The following is a 23,248-nucleotide window of genomic DNA, read 5'->3' on the forward strand; positions in this document are numbered from 1 at the left end:
GTGGGTGTGGAGGGTGTGTGTGTGTGTGTGTCTCTCTCTCTCTCTCTCTCTCTCTCTCTCTCTCTCCCCTCTATTGGAAACACATGTCCTTTCTCTCACTACAGTATTACATGGTATGCCAGACTGGCACGTAATGTGGTCCAGCACAGATATGATGTTTAACTTATAATGGAAATACTGAAGCAATCCTCCTTTAAGGCTCACTCAGATAATCAGAACAACGAAAATGGCTATGAACATCTTAAAACTGTAGTATGTTATTTTAGAGTTACAGCCTAGTTATTCTTTATACTGAAATAGTGGCTGACAGGACTGGCATGCAGTCATTAGATCCAGATGGAGCTGTCCTGTGCAGTACCACATACCTACTCGGCCATGCTGCACTTCAGTGGATGCCCGGTGCTTCCTGCATCTATGTTGCATGATTAAGGTGTCATGGTTAAAATAAGAGTATTAACAGTCTGAAATCGTAATGGATTTCTAAATGAGTTTTAGTGTTAATGTATGATCTATATAGGTAGGATTGAAAAAAAAGAAAATATTTTTCCAGAAGCACCAATAATAATTCCTCATGCAAAATACCAGGTTGTGCAGGATTGTCAGATTTCATTCAGTATGGGTTGTAGTTTGTATCTTTTCCAAACACCTTGAAATATGGTATATAACTATATTGTTATTATACAAAAAGTTACTATATAGGGGCAGTGGTGGCTCAGTGGTTAAAGGCTCTGGGTTACTTATCAGAAGGTCAGGAGTTCAAGCCCCAGCACTGCCAAGCTACCACTGCTGGGTCCTTGGGCAAGGCCCTTAACTCTCGATTGCTCAATTGTATAAATGAGATAAAGGTAAGTCGCTCTGGATAAGGGCTTCTGCCAAATGCCGTAAATGTAAATATATCATTCGTTAAGGTTGCAGTAAATGTCTGCTGGGAGAAAGCAGTTAATGTTAATGAAAGGAAAGATGCCCTGAAATGCATCACTGATATTAAATATGAAGCTTTATAAACTTCAATACTGTTTAAAGAGTAAACAGTTTTTTTTAAATGGCACTTGCTTATATCGGCTGATATCTTAAGGCCCCCTGAACTAAGATAGACTCACATTACTTCCTTTTTTACATTGACTAAGGATTGTCCTCGCTGTAAAATAATATGGGCATGCAGTACACACTACATACAGTAAAAAATAAAGAGTAGCCTGCTCTGAATCCATTGTACCATAATATTTCGAAATACTGAAGGTTAAATTATTATCATTATGCAGAAAGACCATTTGCTAAGTGCTTAAATTTTGCTAATTATACAAGAATATTATAAGCATGCAGTTATCATGTGTCATGTGGATCTGTGTGTTGTGAATTAACAGGGAAGGTGGGGGAAAGGATTTTTGTAGTTACAAATTAACTTTAATGGCAGCACAACTGAAACATGAAAGCCACTTACTGACTGTCATACTACAATAAAAATCAGTATACACTGGAAATATGTGATTAACTACTTTAAATAAAAATGTCACCCTTGTCTTTGGACAATTATGCTAATTTCATAGAATACATTCTTTAAAAATTGAACATTAAAGCAACCTTGCATATTTTAAAAGGACTGACAGTAACAAAATACATGCTCCCATATAGAAACATATAAACATCATATACAGGTGGCATTTATTTTTGTTATTACTATTACATCAACTGCAAATCTAGTAAAGGATTAGGACTGGAACTGTTTCTCTTGCTCGATCAGAGATGGACTCTGTCCCAAACTCTAATGTTTGGATTTCTGTGTGAATCCATTGATTATATGTTGGCTCAGTCCTAATTAAATATCAGTCACGTTGGCCAAGACAAGAGGCTGCCAGGGTCTTTGGGTTTCATGCGCAGTGCCACCAGGCCTGAAGGCTTGTAGTCAGACTCAGGGCTGGGCTCAAAGGAATGAGCCCCCAGACCTCCCTGGAAGCTGTGCAGGGAGTACAGGCCATTGATGCCTGGATGGTGAGGATGAGGATGATGAGGAGGGTGAGTCGGGGATGTAGACATTCCCATAAGCCCATGAGCATGGGGGTGTGCATGGGGATGAGGGTAAGGAGCCATGCAGGAAGAAGGCATGCTGTCTGTGCCCAGAACACAGCCCCCACTGGCCCCTCCTGCACATCCTCCTCCAGGCCACAGGTTACCCTGCATCTATGAGTTGAGACAGATGATAAATGTTAAAAATACACATGCAAAAGTATTAAGCTGAGACAGAATTGAAATCAGTAGATTTCAATTAGTAGTAGTCAATCAAGTAGTCCTAGACAATTCAACTCTTCCTAATTAATGCACAGAGTGATCAGTCACACATCTACACATGAATCAGTTGAATCAAATCAAATCAAATCAAATCAAATAGACCAAAGTATTGTCCATGAACATTTTGCTGCACAATTTTATTGGTAGAAAAAAATAATCATTACAAAATAACCTATAGAATATTTCACTAAATATCTTAACATGATAATCTTGTATGATCAGCAGTATGAAAATGGGTGTCATCTTCATAACACATCTATGGTGTACTCATTGTATGTGTGTACCTGGTAGGTATTGGAGCGAGGGAGCAGGGAGATATCATATGTAGCAGCAAAATGATTTCTCACTTCCTGCATTTTGCCATATCGCTCCCGCTTCCTCCATTTAGCCCTTCTGTTTTGGAACCACACCTGTCAAAGTATCCCAAAACAGACAAAAGATTATAGAAATACTTTTATCTTACAAAGTAATATAAATATAAATTTTATATTACAATGCTAAAATTGTTCAACTTTATAACATTAACACATGTATATCTTTGAAAAGGCTATGGTACTGATGGTCCTGATCCTTTCAAAAAAATAATCAGATGACATATTTTTCTAACTCCAGTTACGTAATTTGATTTTAAATAAACAAAATGTCAGTGTGTTTAGATAGATTTATGTACCAAAGACTCATAGAGTACCTGCACTCGTGCTTCAGTGAGCTCAGTCCTCAGGGCCAACTGCTCCCGTGCATACACGTCTGGGTAGTGTGTCTTCTGAAAGACCTTCTCCAGTTCTTCCAGCTGAAAGGTACTAAATGTTGTGCGGTTTCTTCTTTTCTTGTTCTTGCCTGACAAGTTGATTGAGTCTGCGATGGAGTCTCCTTCATTTAGTCCATCTGAAGACTCTTTCAGTTTGCCACAGCATTCAGAGTCCAGAACAGGATAAGCCAAAGGCTTTGGCAATGACTTCTCCCCCACTGAGGACAGAAGAGACAAGGCAAGACTTGGTTCTCTATAAACCTTCAGAAGATATAAATTAGAAGAGGTGTGTGTGTGTGTGTGTGTGTGTGTGTGTGTGTGTGTGTGTGTGTGTGTAAAAGCTTACCCAAAATAACAGCCTGTTTTCACAATATATAACACATATAATTATAACACTGCTAAATGCATATACAAAGACAGAAAGCAGTTCTCCACCTGTGAAGGCCATACGTCAGTGTATTAACTTTAAAGCTGAAGTGCTTTAACTTATTCTTAACATTATACAAATTGTACAGTTTGTTATAATCCGTAGTAACCAACAAAAATGTAGACGTAAAGTAGATATTTACAGACTGCTTTTTTTTTTTGTAAAATTTAATGTAATGATGAACAGTAAGAAAAATGTATAGTATAGTATAGTGTAGTGAAATGTAGTATAGTGTGATATAGTGTAGTATAGTGTAGTGTAGTGTAGTATAGTGTGGTATAGTGTGGTATAGTGTAGTGTGGTGTTGTGTAATGTAGTATAGTGTGGTATAGTGTGGTATAGTGTAGTGTAGTGTAGTATAGTGTGGTATAGTGTGGTATAGAGTAGTGTAGTGTAGTATCGTGTAGTGCAGTGTAGTATAGTGGGGTATAGTGTAGTGTAGTGTAGTATAGTGTGGTATAGTGTGGTATAGTGTAGTGTAGTGTGGTATAGTGTAGTGTAGTGTAGTGTAGTGTAGTGTAGTATCATGTAGTGCAGTGTAGTATAGTGGGGTATAGTGTAGTGTAGTGTAGTATAGTGTGGTATAGTGTGGTATAGTGTAGTGTAGTGTGGTATAGTGTAGTGTAGTGTAGTGTAGTATCATGTAGTGCAGTGTAGTATAGTGGGGTATAGTGTAGTGTAGTGTAGTGCAGTGTGGTATAGTGTGGTATAGTGTAGTGTAGTATAGTGTGGTATAGTGAGGTATAGTGTAGTGTAGTGTAGTGTAGCGTAGTATAGTGTAGTGTAGTGTAGTATAATATAATACAATATACTGTAGTTTCAGGGTCAACTTGGATCAGGAGCTAATTCTGGGAACACTGGGTGTGAGGTGGGAATACTTCCTGGATGGGACACCATCACACAAATGACAATTTAGACTATCCAATCCATCTACTAGAATGTTTTGGGAAGTAGCAGGAAACCAGTGAAACACAGTAACCTGAGCTCAGGTTCAAACTAGGAGTTGTGAAGAATGCTTCAAACTGCACCTCTGTACTATTTTGGTATAGTATAGTATGGCATGGTATGGTATAGTACATTACTGTATTATATTAATGAATAGTATAATAATATTTTACTGTCATTTTTATTATTTCTTTGAATGTTTGAATTTGATAAAGTAAATGCATATAAACTATTATTTAAATAAATAATATGTTCACTTATAAATAGGATGCAAACGGACTATATTCAGGAGATGTTAAGTATGCAGTGATATGAATTGTCTATTGGCACTGACTCTCTCCAGAGAACTGAGAACAAATGATTTTCAAAGATAAATAAACAAATGTGGTTTTGTATTTGGTTTGCATAAACACAGAACTAAAGGATTTGCACAACCATAAACATAAAATAATGTTTACTATAATGTGGGGGAGAAATATCTGGGGTTTGTTTTTTAATTTAGATGTCTAGTGCTTTTTGAGGGAAACTGTCCCCTAAAGTGGACTAGATTATCTTCATATATGTAGAGATCGATGGGCTTGAGTCCAAAAACATTGTGTTCATGAGAGGTGAATAAATATTTCTGTGTTTGCCAAAAAATAAAGTTGCTTTTCTAGCCTGCTAGAGAACATTTATTGACTTTCACTGATCTCTCTGTGTTAGACCAACATATATGTTAGATATTCTTGACAATGAGCATGATTGCCAATCTAGCAATAAACTGTAATTCCTAAACTTCGATACAATATTCTGCTATTCTGCTATTAAATACAGACACATAAACTCATTCATAAATGACAATAAAAATCTGAAAATGTTGGAAATTGCTTGTTCTTTATGTAAAAGATTCCCCCATGTTTGCCTTGAAGTGAAGGGGCCTTGGGGGAGTGTCCGTAACAAGACTAGGAGGTACACGTAAACACAACCATGTTGTCTGACCCTTCATATATTTCCAGGTAATTTGTAATACTAAAATGGTTAAAACAGTTAATACATAAACAAATCATACATGTTGCACCCTTAGGGCTTACATTTTCCATGACTCAGTAGAGATGAGTCATGAGAAATAAATTTATAGTAGAAAATTACCACTCAGTGATATCTGAATTGACACTGATTTGATTCAGCATTTAAGCTCAAAATTAAAAACAAACACAGAAACAAACAAACAAAACACAAATTCACAAGTGTTTATTTCTTTCAGTTTTCATTTATGTCAGACTGGAATGAGGTTTGTTCATCCAATAGCACGGATTTTGTATCGAAACCAAGTTGCTTGTTATGTAGTACAGTTTTATGTGTAGTTATAAAAATGTAGAACCCTCTAGTTGTCCCTCTGGGCGAACGCTAAAATGTTTAATGGAGAACCAAGTAAAATGTTCCATGTAGAACCCTTTAAGGAAGCTAGGAACACTTAAATATCTAATAAACACTTAAACATTCTTGAATAGCCTTTTTTTCTAGGTCATTATATGTCATTTGTCCATTTTTAAAAATTGCTTGCTGTTTCTGTTAAAACAATTTTAATAATATTAGGAAAGTACTTCCTGACAGGTCCGTGCATCATATCCAGAAAATAAAGCAGAATTCTTTTAAGAACAGGAGAGGTTGTGATTTTAACAAGTAACAAAGATATTTTCCATCAATAAATTTTAGGTGCTAAAATGTCCTCAATGTTATAACACGTCTAGTCATTTCAAATCACTAAAGATCGCAATCAAACACTGAGTATTTGCATTTGAAATTAACCAAGAGTGTTACATAATTTGGTAGGCTAAATGTCACAATATTATTTGTTGCAGGCTATCCGTACAGCATGTAGCCAAATTCTTGTTCTTTTGTTGGTTTCTGTAAGCTATATTATTCACCAGTGTCTAAGTTATATTAACTGACAGATTGTATATTACATTTTGTAATCTGAAGTATTATTACTTTACTTTACTTTAATGCATTAAATATATGCATTAATGCATTAAATATATTATATATATATGCATTAAACAGGAAACCTATAGGCTTAGTGGTTAGCGCATTTGCCTCATACCTCCAAGGTTGGGGGTTCAATTCCCGCCACGGCCCTGTGTGTGCCGAGTTTGCATGTTCTCCTTGTGCTTCAGGGGTTTTCCTCATGGTACTCCGGTTTCCTCCCCCAGTCCACAGACATGCATTGTAGGCTGATTGGCATGTCCAAAAAAGTGTCCCTAGTGTATGAATGGATGTGTGAATGTGTGTGTGATTGTGCCCCACGATGGATTGGCACCCTGTACAGGGTGCACCCTGCCTTGTGCCTGATACTCCCTGGGATAGGCTCCAGGTTCCCCGCGACCCAGTAAGGATAGAAAATGGATGGATGGATGGATGGATGGAGGAAACCTATAAATAATCCTTATTTCTTGTAAACAAAAAGCCTTAATCATCCATCATTTTGGTTCTGCTAATGTTCCAATGTAAGGCCACTCTCGGAGAAAGTTGTTAGTGATAGCCTATGAAAAATGGATGAGGAAGAATGAGAAGTTCAAAAAAGAATGAGAAGTACAGCAGATTTGAGATGTATTGAATCTTTGTCCTTGCTTAAAAATGTGGATATATTTATCAGGCTGATAAACAGCACATCCGAGTCCACTGAGAGTGCGTGTTGTTTCAGTGGTTAAACTCAGAGATCTTAATTGTGAGCTTCTTATATTACTGCACAGGCTATATCAGCCAATACTCTCCATTAATAAGGTATGTTTTAATTATACTGCCCAATTAAAACTACATAAAAACTCGATCATCACGAGTATGGACTGTCGTTCTGTCCGTTGAAGCAACACAGACAAATTTACCATTGGTAGATTTAAACATTTAATGCTCCAAACAATGCTCAAACAGACTCAAAAAGATTTCCTTGTTTGTTTTTCAACATATAAACTGAAACTGGGGTATTAGAGTTGACCGAGTTCCCTTTGACAGATTCCTACAGATCGTAATTTGAAACGACCGGAAGTCGCTGTTTGTGTTCAGAACATGCCCGGTGTGACACAGTGTCAGAGCTGAACAGGAAGGACACCGCTGTCCACAATACTGCGCAACTGGTTTAGCAAATATAGCCTATGAATAACAATGAAAAAATAATTATTACGGTATTATTGAAAACCCCCAATTTCATCCTAAAATTGGGTGACACTTAATTTGTTAATTAAGACAATTCGGAAAAATAATAAACCATGGCTCGAGTCATTTGATTTGCAGGGTTTGGACCTGGTTTCAATGAGCGAGCCGCTTTGTTAGTTTGAAAATGGAGCAAGTTGATAGTTTTTCAAAGTTTGAGCTCTTAATGCCTTATTAACTACATGTACAATGCGCATTTTGGTCCTGACCACAAATGTATTGCGCAGTCTGTTTTAATAGCCAAAGATTTTATCAGTGATTTTAGATCATTTTAAATACTTGACCATATTAAAATATTTCATTATTATTATTAGTAGTAGTAGTAGTAGTAGTAGTAGTAGTAGTAGTAGGCCTAGTAGTAGTAGTAGTAGTAGTAGTAATAATAATAATAATAATAATAATAATAATAATAATAATAATAATAAACAATTTATTGATAAAACCAATCAAATCATTTGATTTCAAATAAACCTTATCAATAAACCGACAGAAGGATTGTCTTGTCTTTTTAAATAACAGGCATTAAATGCACATGCATTACTGTAGATATCTGCTAAAGTTTATTCTCTGAAAAGATGCACAAATCGTAAGATGCAGTTTAAAATGCACTTAAACAATTATAGCCTGGATTTCATTCACCCTTATTATTTCCAAAGCATGCTTAATTCCAACCCATAATATTTTTTTTACGTAATGCATAAAATTCGATCTCATAATTCAAATCTCATCAGTACAAATTATTAAAGCATCTATTGCATGATAAAAACAAATCGTGGTGTGTATTTTGTGTTTTTGTTTTGTTTTTGTTTTTTAACAAATAATTAGTGCTAGAAAAACGAAGCACGTTCTTTAAACAAAGTACAATGATAAAATATATGTTTTAAATTGAATATTAATTAATAAAGTAATAAAAGCGTATACCACGGCCATGCATCCACGACTTTTTAAAAGTGTTTAAACTCTTTTCAACATTTTGTAATCGCGGTTTATGAGGTGTTATTTATAAGCGCACCGCAGCAGGCCTACACAGAAAACTGTCCACGTTGTCAAAGACACTGTTAAATTGAACTTTTAGCACATAAATTATATACTCTTATGAGATGTTGGGTTTACGTGTAATACATTTTGTTCATTCTTTAGAGACCTATGTTAGAGAATACATTAAAATGATGTGTTCAAAAGCAGAAATATAAACTTTTAGCAACTTTCAACAAAACAAATATATCCGTGTTCATTATTCTTCTTCTTATTATTATTTATTTGTTTGTTTGTTTGTTTGTTGTATTTGTTTGTTATTTGTTGTGTACATACGTCGTTATGTGCTATAACTCTAGATATAGCAGTTGAAGTCTCAACAAAGCCGAGCCTTTAATTCTCGCTTTAGTCACTCACCATTGGAACTGCTGTCGTAAAACGGGCTCTTCTCGGTTATGGATAACGGTTCTTGGTCCGTCGCGGTGATTTCCAGGTACTTGCCGTGTTTTCTAGGTGAGGAAGCACCGAGGCTGTGCGTAAAGTCCGCGTGCGCGCCGTTCGCAGCGTAGCGCGCAGTAAAGAAGTCCGCGCGCCCAGCGTGCCTCTGCGCGACGTGAGCGTGTGGCGATTTCTGCAGCTCGTCGCACTGAAAGAAAGCGGCTGAATTATGTTCCAGACCTGGAGACTGCTCTGGCGTCGTCCTGTTCGGAGGAGAAGCGAAAGACAAACAGCTCTCAGTCTCCATTGTGGCGCTCCGAGCGCGCGCGCTGGCTGCTATTAACATCGAGAAGGTTTGTGCGCGCTCGAGAGAGGGAGACGTTTTCGCCCCTGTAGCGTCTCCATTTTCAAGTGGGTGGGATTTCAGAGATCAGAAACAAAGAGCCGTGAAACGAGAAGTATGGGAGAGAGAATGCAGCGGTCTGATTCAATCTAGCAAGAACTCAATCACGTGGAGTTCCTGTCTGTCCAATTAACTATTTGTCTAAGCAGATGTTGTCGAAACAAATGTTCAAGAACATTTTCAGCAAGAAATTTAAAACAAGGGCTCACCATGAGCCTGTGAATGCGTTTTTGACAAGAAAATCACACCTAGGCTTATATAATAAAAAATGGTGGTGAACAATGAGTGTCAGGATCCTTGTTTCAAACGTGACGAGATGTGCGTATAAGAGTTATTAAAAAAAATTAAAATAAAAAAAAAAATAAACATTGAATCAAAGTGGTGTGCAAAACTCACATCCCAACTGTCAAACAAGAAGCACAACCGGCTATAATCTTCTAATATTCATTCTAATTAATCGAATCCTTGTATGAATAAAACCTTGTATTTTACAGATATATTTTACATGTATATAGTTTTATATTTTAAAACATTTAGATAAAATGCAGAACCACAATTTCTGTTCAACCATTTTTATAGACATACCATTATTTTCTAGAAAAGAGAATACGAAATTATGTATTTGTTTTCAAATAGTAGGCCAATCTGGCGAGTTGTACTGGCAGCTAGTGGCATAAGGAGCCATTATGAATGTGAACATAACAATAACAACAGCAGCAACAACAACAACAACAACAACAACAACAAGGAAAGCAGCAGCTGCAGCGATAACAATACTGCTGCTACTACTACTACTACTACTAATAGTAATAATAATAATAATAATAAGTAGACGAAGAAGAAGAAGAAGAACATGAACAACAACAACAACAACAACAACAACAATAATAATAATAATAATAATAATAATAATAATAATAATAATAATAATAATAGGCCTAATAGTAAAACGATTATTATTAGCAGTAGTAATAGGCTAGCAGTAGTAGTAGTATTAGTAGAAGTAGTAAATGTAGTAGTAGTTACTGTGGGTTTTTTTTTTTTCCTCAGGTTGCATATTTATTATATTTTTACTTTTGTGTAAAATACAACATTGAATAACGCTAATGCGCCAAGCAGTAACATGTTGCGCGCATGTTCAAGCACAACTGTTAGATCTGTCAAAACAAATAAAAGCTCTTGAACTTGCAACAGCAAAGTCCGTTTGTTTTCTTACTTTTCTGAACTGAAGGAGAAGTTGACATTCCGACTGACATATTAATTTACTTCATATAAAAAGCCCGACAAAATTAGCGCTGGCATCTTCAAGCCTAAATATACATCAGCTCGTTAAATATCTGAAAGGCAATTTAACAATAAGCTACGGCAAGTTATAAAGCAAACGATTAACAAATAAAAACATTTGTAAAAATAATAAATCTTAGAGATAGAAATGTATTGCCTAGACGATTAGACAAATATAATATGGTTCTATCTCTCATTTATTCTTAACTCAAATATAACTTTACAAGATTAATATCACGAAGAGCAACATCCTTAGTCTCAATAGGATTAAACTTCACTGAAACAACTGTTAACAAAGGTCTGGAAAATTGGGTCCAATATAAACACTAAAACTGGTAAGGTTGGTAAGGTGTGTATTAATCAAATGCTGGGACATACAGTAGCTACAGTGGGGTCCAATAGTCTGAGACCACGCTGAAAATCTGGGATTTTTTTTTCCATTTAAAACTATAATTAAAAAGAAGGTTTTAGAATTTCGAGACATTTAAAACAAAGAAAGTGAATGTTCAATATATTGACTATTCAAGACTGCACTATCTCTAGGCCTTTATTTAAATGTAAGCAAATTAGTGACATTGAAAAACAGATTTCCTACAAAAGGTCAGATTTTCCTCATGGCTTATATCTTCTACTAAAGCGTGTTCAGACGACACTCCGATTAATTTAATCCAAAATGGATCATAGGGTTTTGCACAAACTTGTGGAGTCCATGCCAGCTCCAGTGCACACCGTCATTAAAGCAAAAACAGTACATAGCCTACCAAATGCTAAAAAAAAAACAACAACAAAAAAAAAAAACTCTGAAATTCATGTAAATATTTCCAAGATTCTACTTTTCACTCAAGTTGTTGTGAACAAAATAATTTGTAATGAATACTGCTGTACTTAATTAGAGAAGAATGCAAAAGAGCTTTATGTAAGGTTTACTGTGTGTGTGTGTGTGTGTGTGTGTGTGTGTGTGTGAGAGAGAGAGAGAGAGAGAGAGAGAGAACACATGGTTAGTCTAGTGTGCAAATTCGTGGTATCACAAGCAAAAATTAGCTCCATGTAAATCTTTAGAAACTTATTACATTTTAGCATTTGCAGTATTTGATCTAATAGCTATCTGTATTATTACGCTAGGTCTAAAATCCAGCCCACAAATAAACGCATCTCTCTTCCTCTTATACGCAGAAACCCACACGCAGCCTGTAGCCCACTCACCTTCTGCACACACACATGCAGAGCTGATTAATTCTGTAAAGACCTTCTTCAAGTAACTCATGACTGTTGATATTGACGTTGCTGTTACAATCTCTGCACGCAATCTCCAAACACAAGGCACTTACACAGCTTTCGTTGGTTTAAAGACGTCTTATACTTTCGTTGGATACCTGTATGGCCACACGGAGACAGACTGATGGACAAGTGTATAAACAGCAAGGCCATTTACCGTGGGGAGAATAAGAGCCAGTCTATCCGAGCTGGATCCTCAACCTTTCCCCAAATGTCCCATGACGTCCTAATAGTGGAATTTGTTGAATACATAGGTCTAGCAAATAACCGTCATGTCGCACTTATAGGCTACACACTGAGTGTCTTAACCGACACTCTGCCTATAATTTACTGAAAATAATTGATTTTATCTAATAGAAATAACGTGTGTGTGTGTGTGTGTGTGTGTGTGTGTGTGTGTGTAACTGACTAACGGATGTTATAGCTGAGCCTTAATTGATTCGAAACACTTTATATAGCCTAATAGTAAATATGTATTTGTTCATGGTTTGCAATATTTTCATAGGCTTCTTGATGTCCTAGCACAGGCCTAAACGCATAATACATGGTCTGGTTATGTAATTTAAATGAACAGGTACATGAATGAATGAATGAATGAATGAATGAGCGAATTAACAAATTATGAATGATGAATTATGATCAAGGCGGATTTGTCAAAGGTCAGACCATTAGCTCAAAATGAGGAGTGGAAAGAAACTGCACTTAAAAGTGATGAAATTATTCATAGGAAGTCGGTAAACAAAATTCAAGTAACCACTGAAGGAGAAAAAAAAACATTAAAAATACAGTTTTAATTAGACGCTACTGTGATTATAATGGAAAAGACGTGACCGAGCAGAGAGGATGCCAGAAAGCGCGCTTCTCTCACTCAGCGCTCATACTGACTACAATACCAACACAAACAATAGCACATAGCCTGTAGTGACACTAGTACTGCATAAAATGTAAATGTATATGTCCATACATATTATATGTTTATAATGTGTTTATTATGTCCATAACCATTGACAATTTGGCAGGGTTTCTGAAGACATTTTAAACACAGAGAGAAGGATTAAAACCTTGATAATGTCTGTCAACTTGGTTTAGAGTAAAATTGTGAATTAAATGTAAATTTTAAAGAAAAATTGTGTGAGGCTAATTCTGAGGCATTTCATATATATATATATATATATATATATATATATATATATATATATATATATATATATATGTTTGTGTGTGTGTGTGTGTGTGTGTGTGTGTGCGTGTGTGTGTGTGTTACATCCTGCTGAAAAGAAGCTCCTCACTGTGTACTTGTTTAATGGGTTCTATTGCCATTAAAATCATTAGATACTGATGGGAATATAGACCTAGTTAATTGAAACCATTAGGCCATTAGGAAGTGTTTTTGTTTAGTTTAATTTTGTTTGTTTGTTTTTTGTTTTGTTTTGGCTTGATTTTGCGTTTTTCGTTATCCTTAACGCAATGTTAATCTGGAATATTGGGAGTACTTTGGGAATATTTCTGTTTTCACTAAACCACGCGGATACCCGCAAAACGCGGTGTTCCCGCTGTCCCCATTCACGTGCACTTCTCTGGAGTACTGAGTACAGCACCATGGTGTCCTGACCTGCCTTAATATCCATACTTTTCTCTCAATGTTAAATCGTATACTACCGCATATTTACGTCTATAGTACGGTTTTAGACGGTTTTAGACGTAGCCCATATATTTATTTACCTCTCAATATTTGAGATTTCTGTGGGACGGAAGGGGAACAGCAAATTACACGGTAGTAAACTATTAACAACTTCACATTGACGGCTCTTAAGCCCCCTAAAATATTGAGACTTTTTCGTTATCATAGCTTTTCTATCTAGTAAAGTCAATTTAGATTCGGCAGTGTTGGTAATATAGCATAATCTGTGTTTGTGTTGTACTTGAGCTTCAATTAATTTACAATGTTGAAGAAATATACATGTACTTTTTAGGGGATATTTTAGGGATTAAGTTGCATTAAGAGTTTGTATTGTTCTGTTACTATTCAGTGATTAAGGGGAAATGGTAAGCAATGTGCTACAATAAAAACAATACACAAAATACATGTTTTTAGGCTCACTTGGGGCTACTGAATTGGTTAAAAGCTTGAGTGATGCAAAATGACACAAACATGATTATGAAAACAATGATAAAATGTCTGCATCTATGATTTTGACTCAGTGTACATAACTGACTCGGATTACATTACTCATATTGGGACTTGGGTTAATGGAGTGTGTTCAAAATCAAAACCCCAGTGGAGAAAATGCATTTCTGAGACTAGGACATGCAGACATGCCACTAAAAGTTCTTGGCCTGCCATTTTCTCTTTAACACTGACAAGGCTGGCTCCCAAACAGCCATGTGAAACGACAGGTTAGCTAGAGTCAAAACAACAGCTAACAGCTTCATCACCATTAACATGGATACTGGCATGGCAGAGGGAAATGCGGCCTTTTTTTTTTCCAAAAGAGGGCTGTGTTGACATTTTCAGGCCAACTCTCCATTACAGAAACTCAAGTAACTGACTGAAGTTTAAAATAATGATTTTGAAAACACCCTACACATGTTGACCTATAATATGCACATTATTATAACTAATCCACGAAAATGGTCCAATGAGGTAAAATGCATTCACAATATCCAGTGAAATAGTGCTATTAAAAATTTGTTCTTATGTTTTAATGTTGATCAAAGGCACAATTTATATGATTAATGTCAAACACGAATCATACTCATGTTAAGTCAGGAATTAAAAGAAGGTATTTTTTTCTTGAGCTATAAAAGTCCCAGCAGTTTTGGATTTACCAGAAGTCTGACCCTCTCCCTCTTGGTCAATCTGGCTTCTCAGCTGCTCTTGTTTCCTGAACCTGAGGCTGCTGAACCTGTCCCTGGCATGACCCTGTGCAGGAAATCAGTCCAGTCTGTGGTCCACAATCACAGACTCTGCCTCCCTCTTTGTGCTGTATAGGGAGACTGCAATTCCAGTTCAGCTCTGAGTGCAGAAAGCAGAGTTGAAGGTGAGCCCTCTAAGCTCTTTATCTCTCAAGTTGCTATCCTTGGGTTAACCCTCCTTACATCCTCTCACTCTCCTTTCCCTTCTCTGTATCCAGTGGTCTGTTTTTCCTTATCTCCCTGAAAAGCCTATTTAAGGCAAGAGACACCTGAGGCTTAATGTAGCAGTGTGATATTTTTAACTTATACCTACAGTATGGCATGGTTTTAGAAATTGATTAATCACAGATTACAGACTAAGATACAGTTGTCTTCAACTTAGTCTTAATTTGATACTCATGTCTAATGTTTAGTGGTCATTGTCCTCTATGGGCAGATGTTAAGTAAAGCTGGATATGACTAGTTTCAAAAAGTTACTAAACAAACCGTGTGATATATAATAATCTTTAATGGTCTGCATATTTGCTCAACATGCAGTTTTAACCAATTGTTTTTCACAATTTCTCTGAACAATGAAACCACTGTGCTCTTTCAGCAAACTGATTTATGCACGCTCTGAACATATGTAGAGGTCTTTGTTCTATCAGTACTTCCAAACGGCCAGCTAACCTGAGGTTTGCATTAAAATGTGAAGGAGGAAAGGGAAGGGCAGTAATTCAATTACATGACCTGAATGCAGAGAGTTGATCCCATACAAAAAGGGGATGGTTCTTCCTCAGAAGGCTTTTCTCCTTCTCGCGCTTGCTGTCCAACATGCTGACCAGCTGAGGGTTTGACTGACAGCTGATCACCCCTGGGTCATAAGACAGGACAGAAGCAGTCTGGGAAGCGGTTTTATTCTGAGTTTGTTTCTGAGAACCTTAGGAGGTGGAATGTGTATGTGTGCTTGTTTGTGTGGGAAGGGGGTGTTGGGTGAAAGTTGGGTGACTGTCCTCTCTCTGACCCTACGTTTAGCCACAAAAGGCTCAATGGATCTCAGTCACATAATATAATATAATCAATATGATTAATGTTTTGGGAATATCATTTGCAAGGATTAGATAGAGAGAGTTTTATGTCTAAATTACTTGAATATCACTATAGTGGATATACAAGTACTGGGACTCTCAAGCTCCTCCTAAACGTCTGAAATGAGGCAAAAGGCTCTATAAGAATTAGACACAGGGTTCATCCATGCATCCATGCATCCATGCATCCATCCATCCATCCATTTCATCCACCCATGCAATGCTGTGCATATGTATATTCTCATATGCAAAATTGACTAACTAATCAGTGACAGACCAAACAGCCTTCACTTACCTCCTTCAAGTCTGCAGGAATCCATAAACAGGCACCTCAGCAAAACCATCTGGGTATCAGTTGACCTGCTGTGGACGCACGCCATTGCTAAAAATAAATAATCCCTAAATGTGTTTATAGTGGTTGGAGAATGAGTGGTGAAGCATCCCTGTGACCTATGGCCCTGATTAAATTAAAGGTGGTTGCACAATGACCATGAAGTTTCTACTCTGGAGTGCGGATGCTAAGGCCATGGGATTTTCATTAGCTGCAGCCTCAGGCTGGGAACCTCTCCTTAGATACTGCTAACCACTGGAGAGTTGGCTCAGGTTCCCAGTTTACATCTTTCCCCATTTTGGCCCTCCACAGTAAAAAGCCAACCACTTCCCCAACACCTCCACTAAACAGCATTCTGCTGCTAGATGAAATACACATGCCATAGCTCTACAGATTCTGTATGACCAATATTTCCAATATCTCAAGTATCCTGAATGTTTTCATAAAACATGAGACGTTATAACTTTATATAAGATATATATAGCAAGGCCAATTGTTTTGTTTTTGCCATACAATGAAGACATTTGGGTTTAAGATCAAAAGGTGAAATGAGATCATTGATCAGAATTTCAACTTTAATTTCCTGATATTTACATCTAGACGTGTTAAACAACTTAGAACATGGCACCTTTGGTGGCAGATCACCCATTTTTAGGTGAGCAAAAGTATTGAACTAGTCACATAAAGTTTGTTTGCTAGCTAAAATATAAGTTATGGTTGAAGGGAAAATCTCACCGCATGCTGCATGCACTAGACCATAGGGTGAATGTAACAGGCTTTCCCTGTTTCTAAACTGTAATGAACTGGCACAAACCGAGAAATGTTAGCACACTGTGTGCAACCCAAATCAGCGGTTAAAAGACAGATTAGGTGTGCAGAGGGATCAAATCAATCACTCTCACCCAATGTAACTGAGTTTGAAATAAAAAAATACTATCATGAATTCTCCAGCTGAACCATGTCTAAACTGGTTTACAAATACAAATTCCACAACAAGGATAAATCAAATGCCTATCATTTATCTTTCACTATCTCTAACAAATTAGAGAACAAATAAATGCATTATCTGCTCAGCAGGAAAAAATGTTAAACTCCATCAATCCTGAATCTTTTTTCTTCTTACAGTGTAGTATTGGACTCCACTGACTGAATTCTGTTTTCTTTTTATATTTAAGGAAAAATATGTATACACTGCAGCTTTAAGATGCATTAATTCTAATCTTAGATAAAGTTTTAGAAACAAAGATGTATAAGCATACTGTAGGTGTAATAATAATCAATATTTTTCATATGTGTCACTGAATTACATTTTAGGCATTAATGCATGCATTCTGTCTAATAAATAATACACAATGACGTTATTATTAAATAAATTTTATATATTCCTAAATATACTGTAACTCTAAACCACTACAAATCAATTATATGAAGATTATATGCTAGAAAAAGGAACTAACATTAAAAAAAAAGTAAGTAAGAAAGAAAGAAAGACTGCACTCACATTTTCCTTTTCCTTAGTCCCTCAGTTTCCTTAGCTTCAATTTAAAGACCTGGGTGGATATACTCAATCAGTGTTTCCTAGAAGTGTAAACCTTCCCTCATGACAAGTGATTCTTTTCACACACAAATGATTCCTCTAATTCTCAGGTACCCTCAATGAATTTACTTGAGAAAATGACTGTACTCAAGAGGATAACCAAGGTGTTCCACAAAATGCTAGAAGGACATTAGGAAACAAAATGTCTAAGTAGTCATAATAAACAGTGAGGCAATTGAACTACCTCACCACTATTTTGGACTGTACTAACCACTAGGCCCCAGCTTATTATTCAGTTATTCATGTTGAAAATATTGTTTAGTACTACTATGAATATATTCAGTAACTATAAAAGATATGTAGATACAATAACTTATTCAATTATTGAGATATGATGCTTTGGGTCTAACTATGTATCTCTATGAATTCTAGCATCTAGTCAGATGAATTTTGCCAAATCTATGCTGAAAAGTCAGGGCATGCTGGTGCAGTGGGTAGTATTGCACAGCTCCAGGGTCCCCAGTTTGACACTGATCTTAGGTTACTGACTGTGCTGAGTTTTGCATGTTCTTTCTGTGTCTGTGTGTGAGTTTCCTCCATGTTCTCGGGTTTCCGCCACCCTCTCAAAAACACGCTGCTATGTGTATTGACTACAGTAAATTGGCCCTAGGAGTACTGTCAATGTGTGAATGTGTGTATGCATGGTGCTCTGTGATGGACTAGAATACCATCTTGGGTGTATTCCCACCTCCCATCAAGTATTCCTGGGATAGGCTCTAGATACACTGCAACCATGACCAGACGAGGTCATTTGCTGTCTCCAGGTTTGATCCCAGGCTTGATCCCGATGTTACTATCTGTGTGGCATGTTCTCCCTGTGTTAATATGGGTTTCCTCTGAATTCTCTGGTTTGCTCCCACTATCCAAAAACTGGGTGAATTCCACCACTTTGTATCCAGTGTTCCCAGGATAGGGTACAGATAGAAAATGAATGAAGAATGAATGAATTAGAATGAGAAGATCTCAATAACATGGTTAACCACAAAGATTTTGCGCTTACTGTATGTATCTAAGCAAAGCCACATAGGAACCATTACAATATTAGACTAAGTTGTTCCTGCAAGAACATAGGTAGTTGGATGCCTGTCATGTGAGGATATGCCTGTTCTTCATCATCCTTTGCTGTCAGATCAGCTTCTAAACCATAGGCCTTTCCAAATGGATTAAAGAATATCTATAGCTTCCCTGTCTAGCTCTTGTGGAAACAGTCTTCAGAGCTGTAACACGTTGAGATTTAATACTGGACAAGTCCAAGAATTTTTTTTTTTATCTTCTGGGAGAAGTTAGTTATTTCATTCTTTCCGAAGCAATGATTGGTGTTTTTGGAACAGGCTTCAGAGGGAAGATTCTGAATAACCGATAAGCAGTTGCTGGTCCACTTACAAATTTCCAAATTGACAGTCAAGGGGTGGGTTGTTTCCTGTATAGTGGGCTACCAGAAAAGTATAAATTCCAGAGTATCTTAATTTCATAAAATTAAATAATCATCAAATGCCTTTTTACTGAATGTGTCAGGAATGGGTAGTTGAGGTGGATGTGCAGGCTTCCTCTTTAAAAAAAATAAAATAAATAAAATAACTAATGATACACAAACAAATAACCAAAACAAGACTATAGCATGAACTAGACTAGCATGAACATGGACTCTAGACAACAGATAAGAAATAAACCATAATATGGGTGAGACATAACAATAGCTAGACAAAGAAACACACAGCCAACAGAACTTAAATAGGGTGCTTAACAACGCTTAACAAGACACAGGTGAGGGTGATTAGTGAGGCACTTGACAAGCTCATCTGACATGCAGGGGCTGATGGTTAGTGCAATATCTCACTACCATGACGGAACATTGTTTAGTCCTTTAATAAGATGAAAATCAAGCATTGTCAATCGTTTCAAAATGAAATGTGCCATTATTGTGTTTCTGTTTTTGTACAAAATCTGTTTTCATGGAGTGTGCATGTTTTATCCTCTTTAATGACAATTTTATTACAAAAAATTCAGACTACTTCTTAAATTTACCCTAGTTATATGGATATATTTGTATCTGGACATATTTTGCTAATAGAGTAAAAATTAAGTTAACATGCTCATGATCTAGGGCCCTACAGCACTATGGGCCATTTCTGGGGGACATGGCAGATAATGTAAGTGGTCTGGGTAATGCCCAATGAGGTGGAAAACACAGTAGGTTGGGGTGCTAATGATGAACATATGGGGCTAAATTACAATTGTTGCTTTGTGGTTGTGCATTGTAAGTGAAATCTGTATATTGTGTTTGATAATCTTCCAGATGTGCAGGAGGTTGAGGGTGTCTGTTTGATTTTCTAGTAGGTTGGGTTGGCATTGGTAAATGCACTTTCCAGGACATGATCAACAGAATTATGTGCAGTCAGACATGATCCCCAGATATAATTTGGAATTATAGCACTTTACTTTTACTTGATTTACTTGTTTTAATAATTTACAATTGAAAACTACAAAACGAAGTTCAGGAAATGACAATTTGGTGAGTCAATTGTCTTCTATCCCAGTCAGTGCCACTGTCCTACAGTATGCTGGGAACACCGGGCAGGAGGTGGGAATACACGCTGGGTGGGATTCCAGTGTATCATAGGGCACCATGCACACACGCATTTACACACTCATTGGCATTTTAGGGGCAATTTTAGAGCATTCATTCCACATACCGGGATTTTTTGAGTGGTTGGAGAAAAACTGAAGAACCACAAGGAAATTCAGGTGGATATAGGGAAAGCATGTGAAACACAGTCATCAGGGCTCAGGATCTGACTTTGGCCGCCTGATTAACAAATTTATCATTAAATTTAATGCTTGATAAATTTGCTAGGAGATTTGTCTGTACTATTATTAATATACTCATACTACTATTACTATTATAACAAGAAAACTGTTCCTGTTCTAATGACATGATTAAGCCTTTGTATGAGCTAAACAACAAAAATGTTACATTTATAATGGGATATCCAATCTAGGGATTGCACAACTACTAATATTTCTTAGTCGACCTATTAAGTCATAAAAGTATTTTACTAGTCATTTTTCCAAAGTTAAAGCAAAAGCTTTTCCCAGGACATCTATTTCAGGCTGTTTAATTTGTGCAGCAAAGAATGCGTCAAACCTCCCTCCAATTAACAGCCACACACAGGCCACAAATTGCATTTCCAGCTTCAATGTTTTTTAGACTACACTGTCAACCATGAAAGTAAATAAACTTGTGCAATAAATGTGCAAAAGAATAAATCTGTATATCATATCACATTATATAAGGACATACCAATTCTTAAAATTCATTCAGATGGATAAGCTGGTGGCTGAGCAGAAATCATTTATTCAGAAACTCAGTGTGGTCAGCACTGAAGCTCTTTACACCTTAATTATGGATAGATGATTTGATGTCTAGAGCAGTGTCTGAGTTGTTTTCCCACTCAGTGGCATCTTTGAGCTGCTGCTGATCTGACTCGAAACTAGCTGAGTGGGATTTGATAGTAATGTGCAACTTGTGGCTCCAAAAGCACACAGTCATACAGGCTAAAAAAAGTACATTTTGCCTGCTTTCTTTCCTTTCTATCAGTTTCCTTACCATCTGCCTTACTGTTTTTTTCCCACTACCCAGCTAGTTGACAGCTCCCCACTAGTAGTAACTAGCAACCCCTAATCCACTGCATTGCAGTGTGATAAAACTCTACAATACACTAACACCCTCAACTACAAAAAAAAACAGAACTGATAAATAATGTAATGTGTTGATACCTTAATGTGTAAGAGAGAGAATAAAATAGGAGTTCAGCAAGATGCATGGCAGCTGTGTAAGCCAAGCTGCCTAAGAACAGTGTGGGTCATCCTCAGTGGCCCTGCAGCCTATCCTCATCCTGAAAGCCTCAGGGCAGAACTGCTCAGTATGACCCCTCACAGCGCCACCAAGACACTCACCATAATACAACCTTTCATATGTATCCAGTGCCCAAGTACCAGATTCATAGGTCTGTGAAAAACGGCTTATTTATTCTTTTACAAAAGACATGAGATAGACAGCATGAGATAGACTCCAGCAAGTTACCAATGACTGAAGGGACAAAAACTGAAACCAAAATGCATTTCTCTGTGTGAACATGTGTAACGAACAAGCCAGATATGGATGAGTATTGAGTATACAGTATACACACTATTTAAGCATATTACAAAGGAAGATGCTTTGCACATAAACCCCAACCATTGTCCAGATAGAGTATAAACTGGAGTAACAGAGAGAGCCAGATCAAAGAACTCGGCTGCGGAACATTACTACCATACTGTCTGAATCTGCCCATCTACTTTTTTCTCTAAAAGGCAGTGGCTGACCTTAAGTTTCATACTGCTCGTACCAAAAGGTAAACTGTTTGGAAATACTCAGCACTTAGAGATATTGGAAGCAGATGCCGTTCGAAAGGCAGCTTTGATGGTGGAACATTTTCTACACAGAGTTGAAAATAAATACACAGCCATCACTGTATAAAATTTCCTCAATTCTCTTGGCGTCAACTAATCTGTAAATACTCTCAGTCCAATCCAGGATATTCATGCAATACAGCAAGCAAAGTATCATCAACCCAGTCTGAGGGGGTTCTCAGGCATAGCGATAATGATAAGGCCTCAGACTGCTAAGAGCATTCGGGAGATCTGCAGGCCTGGAGCACAGCAGAAAATCTAATTTATGGAAGCTCTGCAGCAGCAGGATTTGCACTTCCGCAGAAAGGATACTGTTACACCAAGCGGAACCTGGACTGTGGCTTCAGTGTTTTGGAGTTCTGAGCAAGCATGCAAGCAGAACATACCTGAAAAGTCTTCTGAGAGGCTTTTCACATTGATGTGAATGTTTGAGGCTCAGGAATTCTTCACTGAATGCTCAAAAAACAACAATACTCTAAAGTGTGTTTGTTGTGTTTTATTTTCTGCATCAGGAACAGGGGTGGACAAAGTACTGAGAAATTATACTAAAGTGAAAGTATAGATGCCCTGCAATGGATTGGCACCCCTTCCAGAGTCTCCCCCACCTTGTACCCCATGCCCCCGGGATAGGCTCCAGGTTCCCCGCGACCCAGTACAGATAAGCGGTACAGAAATTGTATGGATGGATGGATGGATGAAAGCATAGATAAGTGTCAAAATCTTAATTAAAAGTACAACTATCCAGACAAAAATATTTTTAACTGATGAAATTAAGATTATGTAAAAAGAAGCTTTTATTACTTTTTTCTACTTGCTAAATTTGGTTATAATTAATTTAATGATGTTAGAAGATGATTTTTGCTTTTAAGCAACTATGCCATTTTGCCTGAATACATTTTCCGTCAGCTAGAATTT

At 37.0% G+C, this 23,248-nt stretch overlaps 1 protein-coding gene across 1 annotated transcript; it reads right to left on the bottom strand.

Annotated features, from left to right (window-relative positions):
• Nucleotides 1-1,827: 1,827 nt before the first annotated feature.
• On the bottom strand, nt 1,828-9,315 carry alx3 (ALX homeobox 3). The gene is made up of 4 exons (XM_053623921.1): nt 8,988-9,315; nt 2,975-3,252; nt 2,571-2,696; nt 1,828-2,178 (listed from the first exon to the last, which is right to left on the bottom strand). Exons 1-4 carry the CDS (start codon nt 9,313-9,315, stop codon nt 1,828-1,830), a joined length of 1,083 nt encoding a protein of 360 aa, XP_053479896.1.
• Between the last annotated feature and the right edge of the window lie 13,933 nt (nt 9,316-23,248).

This window comes from Ictalurus furcatus, chromosome 5, assembly GCF_023375685.1.
Source record: "Ictalurus furcatus strain D&B chromosome 5, Billie_1.0, whole genome shotgun sequence".
Classification (NCBI taxonomy): Eukaryota; Metazoa; Chordata; class Actinopteri; order Siluriformes; family Ictaluridae; genus Ictalurus; species Ictalurus furcatus.